Source organism: Aotus nancymaae, unplaced genomic scaffold (genome assembly GCF_030222135.1).
Source record: "Aotus nancymaae isolate 86718 unplaced genomic scaffold, 86718_ANA_hifiasm-v0.15.2.pri h1tg000089l, whole genome shotgun sequence".
Classification (NCBI taxonomy): Eukaryota; Metazoa; Chordata; class Mammalia; order Primates; family Aotidae; genus Aotus; species Aotus nancymaae.
The window spans coordinates 15892512-15907636 of record NW_026988504.1 but is presented as its reverse complement, the minus strand read 5'-3'; the positions used below and the strand labels follow the sequence as shown (position 1 = coordinate 15907636).

The 15125-nt window shown below is 39.5% G+C and overlaps 1 protein-coding gene across 3 annotated transcripts in view; it reads right to left on the bottom strand.

The window, feature by feature from the left end:
- PRKCA (protein kinase C alpha) overlaps positions 1-15125 on the bottom strand; it is a 495684-nt gene that overhangs the window by 479742 nt on the left and 817 nt on the right. For all 3 annotated transcript variants that reach the window (XM_012453857.3, XM_012453858.2, XM_012453859.3), the window contains exon 2: positions 12620-12651. In XM_012453857.3, coding sequence (XP_012309280.1) covers positions 12620-12651 — 32 coding nt within the window. The remainder of the gene's footprint in view (positions 1-12619; positions 12652-15125) is intronic.

Below are 15125 nucleotides of genomic sequence, written 5' to 3'. Positions count from 1 at the left end.
CTTTAAACAAAACATATAACATCTAGAAAAGCATTAACAACATACTTCAATTGTCATATTACTCACCAAAATTAAACTATAAAATCCAGAGCCTCTAAATTACCCTTCCACAATGTTTCATTAGATTCACGGTAGACACCCACGACAGACCACCATGGCAAACCTTTTTTGAGGGTGAAAGGGACAGAGCCTCACTCTATCACCCAGGCTAATGTACAGTGGCACAATCTTGGCTCACTCCAGCTTCTACCACAGGGCTCAGGCAATCCTCCCACTTCCAAAGTAGCTGAGACTACAGGTTAATAAAAATTAGCCTAGTTAATTTTCATATTTGTTTGTAGAGACAGGTTTTTTCCATGTTACCGAGGCTGGTCTAAAACTCCTGAATTCAAGCAATCTGCCCACCTAGGCTACCCAAAGTCCTGGGATTACAGGTGTGACTCACTGCGCCCAGCCACTATGGTAAGTTTTTGTTTGTTTGTTTGTTTGTTTTCGCTCTGTCAACCAGGCTGGAGTGCAGTGGTGCAATCTCAGCTCACTGCAACCTCCATCTCTTGGATTCAAGCGATTCTCCTGCCTCAGCCTCCAAAGTAACTGGGATTACAGGCACCCACCACCTTGCCCGGCTAAAGTATGTATTTTTAGTGGAGACGAGGTTTCACCATATTGGCCAGGCTGGTCTCGAACTTCCGACCTCAAATGATCTGCCCACCTCAGCCTCCCAAAGTGCTGGGATTACAGGCGTGAGCCACTGCACCCAATCCACCATGACAAGTCTTAAGCATACCAACTATTCCTGCTCCAGCCCAATAACTCGGCTTTATAAAATATGATTTGAAAGTTAATTTGCATCACATGGACATCAACCCAGCTCAGTATCAGCATGTGCTATGGTGCCTGGCTGTGCAAAATAAGTAAAAAAGAAAAAAAAAAAAGGATAATGGTGCCTATCAGTTATTATCCCTAAACTTGAATTAGCACCTAAAAATTAAAAATCAATCCTGCATGTTTTTCAACTGTTAATTAATAATCATTGCAACTTTAAAGTCATATATCTGTGATATAAACAAAATTAAGACTCATTTTTAAATTAAAACATAAGAATGCTAGAGAAGTTTCCATATTAGTGTACTATTCAGATTAAAGAAACTAATGTGAAACTAAAGCAACAAAAATCACTTTAGTATTAAATAGATTTGGCATATGATAAAATTAGGTTTACTAAGAAGAAAACTTCAGAAGTACTGTTAGGCAAGTGATTCATAATATGATCATCTTATTTTGTAACCTGTTACATTTTACGTCATCATGTACAACTCTTCACAACTATAACAGCATTAAGAAAAACATCTTCATATTTAGAAGTCATGTTTGAAGCTATTTTCTACATTGTAAATAAACTTAAGGATCAAGTTTAAATGTTTTAAATTTTTAAAAAATGAGTCATCTCCCATTTTCACAATTTAGGATAGTTCATTCACTAAGAATGTATAGTTTCATGCATTAATTCAACAAAATGAGGAAAATGATTCAAGCTAGTTTACAGCCATTTAACTTCGATACAAATCTGAATGGAAGCTAATGGAAGCCTTTACAAGTGTGAGCCAAGCTTTCTAAACCAGTGAGAGTTTTTTTCTAATTACCACAAACACCACCACAAATCATACTTTATTAGAAACCTAAGAGAAGGAAAAAATGAAGAGTTAAGAAAAAAGGATTGGCTACTTATCTGTACAGCTTCAGCAACTAAAAAACTACTGCAATGGAAACTCAGACATTCACTATATCGGCCTGATTTCCAATTACACCTCCCCAATTCACCAGCCACACATGAGGGCAACCTACTTAGCTTCTCTCTGTTCCAGCATCCTTTGCACCCATGGGGTGGTGGTATATGGTGAGTTCACATTAGCACGGTAACAGTATCATGTAAACTTGCATTTCTCAAATCTGAAGCCCAGATGAAAACTTATCTTACACTCCAAACTAGGGTACCAGTACACTGCAGCATCCCTTTCCTTTCCTTACCAAGGTTTCTGACCACAGCGAAAACACATCAGCCCAAAGTTAGCCCATGGAGAAAGGAGGAATAAACTACTGATCATGAACTAGAAATTCTGACTGAATAAATCGGTAGACAGTTTCTAAAATAGTGTTGCTGCTTTTTAATATGTGAATGTTTTAATTCTTCATTTTTCTCTTAATAATACGTGTATCTAGTATAACCGAGTATCTCATCTCCAGTCATAATTTCCATGCAGTAAGACCCCTGGACTCCCAACATGATGCTATCTATAATCAATATTGCCAACTTCCTTATAGTAGGGAGATCAGTAGAAAGACGTGTCAAAGTAGCACAAGCTTTAAGCCAGAGGTGTCCAATCTTTTGGCTTTCCTGAGACACACGGGAAGAATTGTCTTGGGCCACATATAAAATACACTAACGAAAGCTGATAAGCTGGAAAAAAAAAAAAGCCTCATAATATTTTCAGAAAGTTTACAAGTTTGTGTTGTGCCACATTCAAAGCCATCCTGGGCTCCATGTGGCCTACCAGTTGGACAAGCTTGTTTTAAACTCAAGAGGCAATTTTCCAAGCTTCAATACAATGTATCTTCTACATATAGATACAGTAATCTCTATTTGTAACTGTGTTCAGAAAATGATAGGACATAAAAACAGAAAGATACAAGTGGAAACAATGTATTTAATAAAGAATCAGTAGGTGGCAAAGCATAGAGTAGCTCCCTACATATTTCACCAGTCTTCTCTTCCATTTGGGGGCAGTGGGGGCCACATCTCAAATAGAATGTCCTCTCCCGGTCTACTGCCCCCTGAACATGAGTCCCTCTCGTCTGTCTCTTACACATGCCATTCCCTTACAACAGCTTACTCCGTTTTCCTAGTCAAAGGAAACTCTAGCAACCTACAAAGCCCAAAACAAGAGTCATCTCCCAATGAGCTCGAAAAGTATCTCCTTCCTTCCCACATGCTTCAAAAACTGTTATTTCATTCAGACCAAGATGTAATATAATGTACGTGATAGATGTGCTGTTACAATGCATTGTTTTCATATATGTCTTCTGCCCCATGCCCTGCCAAATCTGGCATGACACAGACCGAACAGATGTCCATGCATCAGACCATAACCTCCCACTACAGGCAGGAAGCACACTAAGTGCTACTGAATTGAAAAAAATGCTTCTGGCTGGGCGTGCTGGCCCATGCCTGTAACCCCAGCACTTTGGGAAGCTGAGACAAGTGGATCACCTGAGGTCAGGAGTTTGAAACCAGCCTTGCCAACATGGCAAAACCCCATTTCTACTAAGAAAACAAAAATTAGCCAGGCATCGTGGCACATGCCTGTAATTCTCACTATTCAGGAGGCTGAGGCAGGAGAATTGCTTGAACCTGGGAGATGGAGGCTGCAGTGAATCGAGATGGTGCCACTGCACTCCAGCCTGGGCAACAGAGCGAGACTGCACCTCAAAAAAAAAAAAAGAAAGAAAAAAAAAGCTTCATTCTTCAATACTTCAACATTCGATTAATGGTTTCATTTAGGTGTGACAGAACTTCAAGAAAAGGAGAATCGTGAGAGGCAGAAGAATACATGGTTTCACGGCATGACATTTGGACTCATACTGCCTGGGTCTGAATCCCAGCACCACTGTTTTCCAACCATGTGACTGTGGACAAGTTACTGAACCTTCCTGTGCCTCAGTGCCTGTTTCCTCATCTGTAAAATGAGAATCACAATCTGCCTATCTCTTCAGAATTGTTGTGAGGATCAAATGAGTTAAAAGTGCTCAGAACAATGTGTACAGTAAGTGCTATATGGGTGCTGGTGTAGTGTTTCAAGTATAAGAAAACCTCTGCCTCATAAACTCCTGCACTACCACCCACAAGCTAGTACATATACCACTACAGAGTAAAATTCTATCCTAGACATTAACTCATAACTCAGTTTTCCTGATGGTAAAACCATGAGTTAATCTCTACGATAGAATTTTACTCTCAATTCAGTTGTTAACTGGACCCTCGTTGACCCATCCCTCAAACTTGAGGAATTTTGTCCAAGTCAGGGCTAAACTTATTTATAAGCACAACTTCATGTCTCATATTTATACCCTTACGGTTTATTTCCTACCTACCTACTGGAGTCACCCTGGACAGGAGAGATGGATCTACTATTTCTCAAAATACCAAGAATAGAAATGTACAGATATTGGAAGGAGAAACAGCAAGTGAAGGCATTAAAGATGAATTGCTCTTATGCTAACCTTACTTTATGAACTTGCTCTTAAATAATTCTAATCTTGTGCTGGCAATTAATCAAATCATTCCCTTCCATTCTTGATAGAAATCTATTTCCAGAAACCATTTTCCATTCTGTATAATTTAATAAAGAGTTTTTTTTTTTTTTTTTTTTAACACAGTTACAGCAATTTCTACTAGACACAGCCAACACTGAAATGGCCATGTCTTAAGTCTAGCATGAGATTTCAGAGCTTGGGTGGAAAACAAGACCTGAAATAAAGGGTCTGCCATGGAAATTCTGACAGAATGATGAAGACAGTGAAACATTAATTTTATGTCACCAAGAAATGTTTTGTAATGGCATCATTCTTTCCTCTCCTAATATAAATCTGGGCTTCACTCATACCAAAAGTTTCCACTTGGCTCTGAAGAATGTTTTCTGCAAAACCATTAGAATCTGAACCCATGACACACCCCACCAGCCTGGTTAAGTCCTTCAGCTCTATTTCTAAGATGGGGATAACATCCTGTTATCATGGCTTTTGGAATGAAAACATATAAAATGTGAAAGCTAGATGTCTGACATAATGTAGCACTGAACACATATTTCTTTCCTTTCAATTGAATAAAATGCTGAAAGTGATTATAATCACTGTTATAACCTGTGATGATAAACAGAATCACAACTGTTTCACTCCAGAGCTGCCACTGCCATTCCCGTACTTTTATTTGCATATTAAAGCACAGAAACTTTTCAGGTCCAAAAAATTTTTAAATAACAGAAACAATGAAGTTGAGCTACTACTCCCTCTGGAGCATGACAATTGAGCTTCAGTTATTAGCAGACTCCAAGTAAAATAGAACATTTAGATAACTGTACCAAACAAGCACTAAAAGCTGGTTTTACTTTCTCACCCTGTACCCAAAGTATTTTCCCCCTCCTGCTATGGCCCATAATACACTCTTGTTTTATTCGGGCAATAAGATTTATTCTTGATGCTTGGATACTCTTCTAAAGATAGAAAGACACATTTAGTGGTTTATTTCTACAGTATTAATGTATTAGGGTTAGCCATTACATAAGTTAACTTATTATACATAAAGGTAGAATTTTCCGCTCCCTCTTTTGAATAAGTATGCTTAGCTTCAAGAAGTACTTTTTAAAAAATGATCCTAAGATCTTAGTTGGCATAACTTTGGATTATAAACTTGCTTTAAAAAATATATATAAAGACAGTGGCCAGGCAGAAGTCACTGTGATCTTTCTGGTTATGGACGTATCACATCTCTTAGTATTTATATAATCACACACCCAACAATATTTACATAGTATCTATTGAGTGCCAGGCACCACGTTAAACACTGGAGACAGACAAAAAAGAAATACAACTCAGTCCTTGCACTCAAAACTGGTAAAGGAAGCAGAAGTAGAGAGTGATACAGTGTGAAGGTCCCATAATAGGAGGGGTGGGGCGTGGGGGCTCATACTTGTAATCCCAGCACTTTGGGAGGCCAAGGCAGGCAGATAACTTGAGGTCAGGAGTTCGAGACTAACCTAACCAACATGGCAACACCTCGTCTCTACTAAAAATACAAATATTAGCTGGGTGTCGTGGTATGTGCCTGTAATCCCAGCTACTCAGGAGGCTGAGGCAGGAGAATTGCTTGAGCCCAGAAGGCAGAGGTTGCAGTGAGGCGAGACTGTATCACTGCACTCCAGCCTGGGTGACAAAGTGAGCATCTGTCTCCAAAAAAAATAAATAAAGGTCCGATGATAGGAAGAACATGCAGAAATGCAGAACAGCAGGACGATCAGGGAAGACCATAGCTAAACCTTGGACTAAGGCTTAACAGGTGAAACAGGTTATCATCTGGGCAAAGGGGGTTGAGGAAAGAATTGAAGCAAGCAAGCACTTTCTGGGAAACTGCAACTTACTCATAACGACCCAGGAATGGGAAGAAAGGGAAGCACTGTAGGTAAGTGAAGAGACTCAAAGAGTCTTTCAATGTCCTGCTAAGAAGTTGGACTTATCCCGATAGGGCAGCTGTGAAACTAATGCTATTTGGAAACTGAATACTCTGATTCTGCATGAAGAAAACTGAGCAAGTAAGGGGCTAATGTGTCTAAAAACTTAAATTTGAATATCATTGAGGAGAGTGAAATACTCAGAGGGCAGGAAACCACTAAAAAAATTTAAAGAAAAGGAAACTCTGGTTGGGCGTGGTCACACACGCCTGTAATCCCAGCACTTTGGGAGGCTAACGCAGGAAAATCACCTGAGGTCAGGAGTTCAAGACCAGCCTAGCTAATATGGTGAAACCCCGTCTCTACTAAAAATATGAAAATTAGCTGGGTATGGTGGCATGCACCTGCAATCATAGCTATTCGGAGGCTGAGGAAGAGGTTGCAGTGAGCCAAGATTACGCCACTGCACCCCATTCTGGGTGACAAGAGCAAGATTCCGTCTCGAAAAAATAGAGTAGTATAAAGAAAAGGAAACTCAAACATCAGATTTATCTGCAAAAGTAAACATTCATTCGGCTTTTACTGCCTATTAGGATAGCCACTTCATATGCTACAGCCACAGCTTCTGGTGGCGGGAGTAGGACTGATGTGTGAGTAAGTTAACGAAACACTTTCACTTACCGTATAGAGTAGCAATTCAGAAAGTCATTAATCAGAAATCATTTCATAACAAGTCTATAGCACCAACTGAGATCACCCAACACTAGTTTTATCTAGGCAGTCCATTTCTAAGTATTGATGCATTTTTTATGGAGGAAAAACACCGTCGGAAAGAAAAATCAGGTGTTTTTGTTTGTTTGGTTGGTTGGTTGGTTGGTTTGGTCGGTTGGTTTTGTTTTTTGAGACAGGGTCTCACTCTGTCACCCAGGCTCGAGTGCAGTGGCGCAATCACACCTCACTGCAGCCTTGACCTCCCAGGCTCAAGTGATCCTCCCACCTCAGCTTCCCATGTAGCTGAGACCACAAGCACTGAACCACCATGCCCAGCTACTTTTTGTATTTTTTATTTTTTCTTTTTTTTTGGTAGCAATGAAGTTTTGCCATGTTGCTCAAGCCAGTCTTAAACTCCTGGGCTCAAGCAATTTGTCTGCCTCAACCTTCCAAAGTGCTGGGATGAGAGGCAGGAGCCCCCACACGCAACCACAGAAAGGCAGTTCTCACTGTCCACCTCCACCACTTTGCTCTGTATTTCAGACATTATTGACCATTTCATCTTTGAGACTGAGATAATGCACTGACCTGAAATGAATGCAAAACCTCTAGGTTTCAAATTACACTCAGTCTTCCATGGATTCTATCTCCTTGGAACTAAACCTCCAAGAGTTCATCTATAATTAATGTAACTTACAATTTGGGGATGGGTAACCAAGCAAAAATGAGGTACCAAGGGCCGAACCCCTCTTGAAGACAGAATCATGGAAAACGCTGGCATTAACTTTGAAGACCAGTGGGCAGCCAGAAGCCAGACAGTGCGAACAGTGGTCAGTGCAGTACGCAGGGAGGACAGACCACTGCTCAAGTTGGCCAACCTCAGGATTCCACCCAACTTGACATCAGTCTCCTATCTCCCGGCACTTGGTGTCCATAAAACTCGGCTCTCAGAACACCCTGGCAGACGAGGACAACTGTGCATCCCTTTTCTGAAAGGCCAGTGACTCAATTGCTACTGCCCTTTCCGTTTAAAAGCCACCTTCCTTAAGTCAGTCTTGTTTTCTGGACTCCCTCAGCTCAAAAAGCCAAGAAGAGACTCATTCTTTTTTTATTTCCCTCAAACACCAACTTTCATTCTTATAGAAGGAACAGAAACCACCACCCTGCTCAGATGAGGCAATGGAAGTATCTTCCCTGAAAGAGGTCTTCAAAACAAAATATCAAAGGGGAAGATTTCTTAACCCTTAACACTGCAAAACGCAGAGCTTCAGTTGGAGTCACAGGGTGAAGTACAATAGGTGATGTGTGTTCTTGGCAGGGAAATGACTCAAGATTCAAAACCACTTCTTAGTGGCATCATTCAAAGCACAAAACTGGGAATTCTTTCCCAGCAAACCCCTCAAAAATCCAGTGGTGATCATTCAGGGACAACAGGCTCCTCTTGGTCATGATTATTGGCAGAGTTTAATTCTCATGCTGTCTCTTGAGGGTATCTTCACCAAAGAGCCTGGGTTTATAGTACATTTTAATTTGTGATATTAAAAGACAAAGAAGAGCAAAAAACAAAACAAAACAAAATCAGGGAAAACAAGTGGATTTTAGGCAGATGTAACAAACTATGTAACTGTATGGCATTTGAAATAAGCAGGTCACATTTTAAGAGGCTGTTTCTACCACTGTAATTAGAGAAGTGCATGGGTGTTGTTCCGCCTAAGGAGGGGGAAAAAAATCGAGTTGGCTCTTTCCCTTTTCCAATACTGAAAGCAGTAAGTAACACTGTTTCAGCTCCATCACCCCAGACAGAGGAAGAGCGGGTTGGAACAGTACAGTGAATCACTCTGTTGTTCTATGATGACAGACTTTGGAAGTAGCCAGTGCAAGACAGATGCTACCGACTGGAAACAGACCTTCCAAACATGAAACTAAACTTCATTAATGTCCAGACCACACAAATCTACTTCCCTTTCTTCTTCTTTCTCTGAGGACGGAAAAAAAGTGGGCAAAGACTAGATCTCTGCTAGTCATATGGAGAAGAAATGACTGCTAGGAGTACATCAAGCAAAAAAATATTCAGACCAAAATCCGAAGCCAACTCCAAGTCAGGTAAAAAGGGTCCCTTCAGAGCTGCAGAGGAACATGCTTGTCTTTATCTTTAAGGACCTTAAGAAAAATATTTCCCACTTGGAAATCTACTACACACTCGTCTTTCTCCTCCCCAACAGGATGGCCCTTGGATTCATCGTTTCAGGCAGCAAATTGACAATGGCATCCTGTGTTACTTGCTCCGGTAATATCGGTTTTCAGGGTTGTACACCTATATGGCCACATAAAGAAGAACGGCGAAGAGTCCATGAAGGGAAAGTGGGAATAAGCCAATAAATCTCTCTCCAGAAAAAGGTCCTTCCCTTCCCCAAGATACAACATAAATGAAAGTAGAAATAGGAAATACTCTTAGTGCTTCACGTATTTGTTAAATGCCCTTCTCTAAATGGCATAAACTACAAACCCAGTTTTAAGGACTAAAACTCACTTATTTCTTTAGTCTTCAAGTATCTACTCATTATTTACTAAGTAAAATGATGACAAATATTTTGGATCTAAAGCTGTATTACTTACTGCATGAATATGTGAGTCATTGGGCGCATACACACCCCTCGAGTTCAAAAACAGGAAAGAAAAACGATGCTTGCTGTAGATGTTTTACCTACTAACCGAAGCCACGTACTACGTACTAGTAGGCAGAAAGCACTGCCTCTCCCAGTAAAAACACTCTGATGTATGAGGAATAAAAAAGCAGTTTCAAACTCCAGCTGTCATTTCCAGAGGGTGTGCTGCCAAAGGTATGGATGAGAATGAGTAATTCTCCTGCAGAAGAATGATGCTCTATCAAACAAAACCAAGGAAAAAAACAAAGTTAGAGAGTATTAAAAGAAAACTTAAACACTCTACAATGGTCAGATGTTAGTAGAAAGATTAATTTTCAGGTAAAAGCCAAAACAGAAAATGCTGGGTAACTACATTTGTGGGATGAAAAGCATCATCCTGAAGCAACATATCCTTCCTAATTAAGTTACAACAAACAATAAAATATAATGGACTAGCATATGCCTACTAGAAGTCAAATACAGACGAGACACTAAACAAAATAGAACAATCAGACAGCATGTTACAAATAAACATATACTATTTGAAAAGTTTCTGTGAATTGTAATTTGTAAATACACTGGGGTAATTCATTATCTAAAGAGAATCTGAGGTTAAATTCTTCACCAAAGTAAAGAACTACACAGAAAGCACATAGTCACTTCTCTAATTTCTTTAGTTTGTAATCCAGAGTTTCAAATATTAGATAAAGTGAGGCAATTCACAGAACACAGATGGCTAAAATACATTTAAAAAAAAAAAATGTTCAAGCCCACCCATAATGCAGGAGATGGAAATTTAAAAGAGGGGCCCCTTTTCACCTACCAGTTTGATTAAAAAAAAATGTAAAAGATGTATATCATCCAGTATCTTCACTGGTAAAAATGAAGGGGAAGTCTCATTAATATAAAAAAAAAAAAATTTGAAGAGCAATTTAGCAGCACCCATTACAATTTAAGATGCACACATATACATTTCTATCTATTGGAGAAACACCTATCCTAGTGTCCAAAAATGCTCTTCACAAAGGTATTTGTACTAGTAAGAACTGAGTAACAATCAAAATACCACTCAATAGAGGAGTGGGTGAATAAATTGGATGCATCCACACATGCAGCCAATAAACAGCGTAAGGCAGAACGAATGCTTTGACATGGAAGGACATCCACTGTATACTGCTGAGTGGGAAAAAAGCAAGCTGCAGAGTGGTATAAAATTTTGATCTCCTTCTAAAAACTAAGTATGTGTGAGTGAGTGAATGAATGATTGTCTTAAACAGAAGTTATCCCTAGAGGTGGGAAGAGAGAAGGGAATGCAATTTCACTTCTTATTTTATACAGTTTAAAATTTTTATGGGTTTCGCTTTTATAATTTAGGTAAAAGGGAGTTACGCTGCCATGAGACTTTAATCTGCCAATCCACTAAAAGTTCAAGAGGTGCTCTCTGCGGGGAACCACGCCGAACCCCTGGTAGCCTAGTAATATGGCCACTCTAAGATTTCCACAACACAATCTGCTCAGATGAGCAGGTCTAAAAGGAACCAACCTTATTCTAATCAACCTTATTTTTTATTTACGCAGAAAATGATAAAAGTTTTAGAACAGGATAACCACTTTCTCCCGGACAAGTAGTACTGAGAAGATTCAGTACAAAAATTTTCTTACAGATTTACGTAAGTCCCCACCCAAACCAAAAATATCACCAAACATCACAGACGTCAATCACATTGGCCCAGAATCTTACATCTTTAAACTCCCTAAAGTCATGTTCAAGCCTAGACTCAAATCTCACCTACAAAGTTCAGGACCAGAACTTTGAGAACTAGAAAGAGCTATATTTTCCTTTCATCTTTTGTAGAGACTGGTACAACACATCTTTCTCTTTATTCTCTTTTTTAAAGGAATATCCCTTGATTTTCAAATATAATTCCGAAAATGATATACTCAGTAGGGGTTTTAAGCACATCTTGGAGAAAGGAAGGTAGACTATTAAATGAATAATTATGCCATAAAATAGTCTCAATTAAAATATGTCTAGAAAATGTATATAAGAAACAAGTGCACACATTTGAAGAAACCTTTAAAAGGTAACCAACTTATTAGCACAATCTCAAAGCTGTAAGAAAGTACACAGTGCCTTTCTCTCTAATGCACTTAGTATTAAACAGTGTTAGGATCATATTTTCCAGGCTAAAATGTACTTTCCACTTGCCCGAATAATAAATCTATGCCCAGATGGGAAATAGAACCAGAACTAAACAAACACAATATAGACAATGAGCAGAGAGCCAGAAAAGTTAGCTAATGAGCCTGTGATGCCTTCACAAACTATGGAGTGGGTTTCTTTAAAAAGGAAAAGTCAAACAAATAGAATGGAGAGTATGAAGAATTAGATATTTGACATGTATGAAATACAATTACAGATCAGAGGGGGAAGTAAATGGATTTCCTTCTGTATGCTATATTTGGTACCATATGGGTGGTCAGATATGTAAGCTGAAGGAAAAGCATGCCACATAGTCACACCATGGAAATCAGTCATCCTCAAATCATCGACATAACTTTAAAACATGCAAACTTTGTTCTGGATGACAACTGGTAATCTAAACAAAATAAACCGTTACTAGAATGAAATATGGCCTAAAATTAGTTGCAGTGAGTCCAACCCAATACATAAGTAAAAGCAATGAAGAATAAAAACAAAGAGGAAGAACAAGGAAGAAAAGCCACTTGAATACAAAGTGATTTCATTTTTTTCTCAACACCCACACAAAGACAGCAGCTTCTGACAAGAATGTTCTCGGCAAAAAATAAAATTACAGGAAGGCTTTTTTTCCCCCAATGAGAAAAAGCAGCTCTATATGCAGATTAGTAGGCCCAAATTATTTTTTTAAGGTCCAAATTTACAGCCCTCATATTTCAAAAATATTATCTAAATAACATTTTTTTTTTAATTGGAAAGAAAAGATGACTGGAAATACCATTCTTGTTTGGAATGCTTATTTCATGTTGTGCTTGAAAATAAAATCATAAGTGGCAGCTTACCTTGGCACTGGAAGCCTTGTTTCCCAAACCCCCTGAAAAACAAAAACGAGAACAAAATATCTTAACATATTTTGTGTTGGATAGCATGTTTTAAACAAGTTATGTGACCAAGTATTCCACTACTAAAGGTCTATATGTGAAACCTAATGATTTAATAGGAAAAAATACCTAAATATCTAGTCAGATTACTGTATAAATTCAACCTTGGGGGGAAAACTATCTTGCCTATAAAGGATCACTGAACAATTTCAATGTATCAAGCTTCTTTCCAATTTTTTATACTACGTTATCGATACTAAAACTTCAAGACAAGAACATGACTGAATATTCAGAGTTGTTGGCTACAACACAATGTTCAAGTAACAAAAGAGTTTATGGTTAAAATTTAAAAAGGAAGTTGCTTAATTTTGTTCCTGAAGATCAAATGAAAATTGTTTTTTTCTCTCTAAAGACAACCAAGTGGCTTACTTATTATGCATTCGTTTAAAATACTACACATCCAGAAATTGCCAAACGGCATCACTTTTAACATTTAATTTTGGCTTAAGGAACCAGATCTTAGAAATATCACCCTACTGTTTGCATTTGAGATTACCATGATCTAATTTCTACTGAAAACCAATAGCATTCAAAGCACATGCAGAGACTGTTTTGTTCTTGTAAATGACTTTAGAGAATTTACTCTGTAAGCAGAGAACCCCGACATGGACATGCAATTGCCAACTAGTGTTCCACTAGAATGAACTGCATCAAAATTTCCTCAGAAGGTTGAAAGTCATAATCTCTTATTTCGAATAGAATTTTAAGTATACAAAGTACTTCACATACTTTTAAAATTAACTTAGTCATCCCTCCACCAAAAACCATAGTTAACTCTAAACATTTAACTTAAAACTATCAGCGATTCAATATTGAAATGAACTTGAAAGTCAAGGACCCCATAGAAGTAATAATGAAAGCAAACTGAAAAAGACAATTCCCCGAGGATGTTTTCCTGGGACTTTCAATTGGTTTACAAAGAAATGAAGAGTGCTGCAGGGATACTCAGGGAGGCCTTTCTTTTCCACTTCACGATACTGCTGGTGACCTGAGCACCTATTCAGCTCACCAGGGGCTGATCCTTCAAGGTAAACTAATAGTGGAAAGACACTACCTAGCCTAGGTATGCTGCAAGTCCCGTGTCTAACTCTCCTACTTCCTGCAAAAGTCACCAGCAGTCTGTTCCCTTTTAATGGACTCTCACAGCTGACCACCTCCTCTTAATTAAATGCAAGATTCTCTTTGCCCTGATGCTCTGAAATTTTTATTTTAAATAGCCTTATCTACCATTACCTACTTCTTAGAGCACAATCGCTTCACATGCTGACTAGACAGTGGAAATCACTCATAGAGGTGGCTGTGCTTTACATAAAAGTGTACTTTGGAGCAGATGTCTAAAAAGAAAAGGAAAAATTAAACACCTTATTAGCACCATGATCCTGGGACTTGCCCTTTGGGATGTTTTTCCCCAGATCTGATGGATTCAGACAGAGCCATCCACACTATGTTCACCCTAGTGGCCCAAGATACCTGTGCCACACAGCTGGCTGGTGGCAAGATTCACTCCGTGGCTGTCACCCTGTGCAGCTCCCCCCAGCCTAGGAGGGGAGGGAGCTAAGAAGCCCTTGCCATAGCTCTGTCTTGTCGGGAACTTTTCCTACATCACAAAGAGGTAGAACTGTCAGGACCTCGGGCAACCTAAGAGAAAAACCAAACTACTGCTACGTCTTATCTAGAGGACCTAGAGCTCCTTTAGCTCCAGCTTTCTAAACTTTTGTGGGGAGACGGGGATCTGGGAAGAACGGTCACAGACCTTTTGAAAAATCAGATAAAAGCTGTAATTCTCTCACCAGGAAAGAAAAAGATTCACAAACACAATTTCACCCAGTTTTACAGGGTTCAGAGACCCCTGAAGCCCTTCTACCTATGGATTCTCCATAAGCCCTCAGCATGGCCCCGTCGAGTTAAGAATGCCTGCATTCATTGGAAATTACTTGATCTCCTCTGGCCCTCACATTATTTTTCTTAAGAGCTCTGTCCTCATCCACAGGGATACAGGTCTAATCTCGTGTTGACAGGGTCTATTTTATTTGTTTAAAACGGAGTCTCGTTCTGTCTCACCCAGGCTGGAGTGCAGTGACCCGATCTCAGTTCATTGCAGCCTCCGCTTCCCGGGTTCAAACGATTCTCCCGCCTCAGCCTCCCGAGTAGCTGAGATTACAGGCATGTGTCACCACGGCCGGCTAATTTTGTATTTTTAGTAAAGATGGGGTTTCACCATGCTAGCCAACCTCGTCTCGAACTACTGACCTCAGATGATCCGCCCACTTCTGCCTCCCAACGTGATGGGATTACAGGCGTGAGCCACCGCGCCTGGCCGACAGAGTGTATTTTAAATGAGTCCCGCTGCCCTTCTGCCATTTGCCTGCTCGAACTCCCCCTCCCCCACTGCAAGCTTTCAACAGTT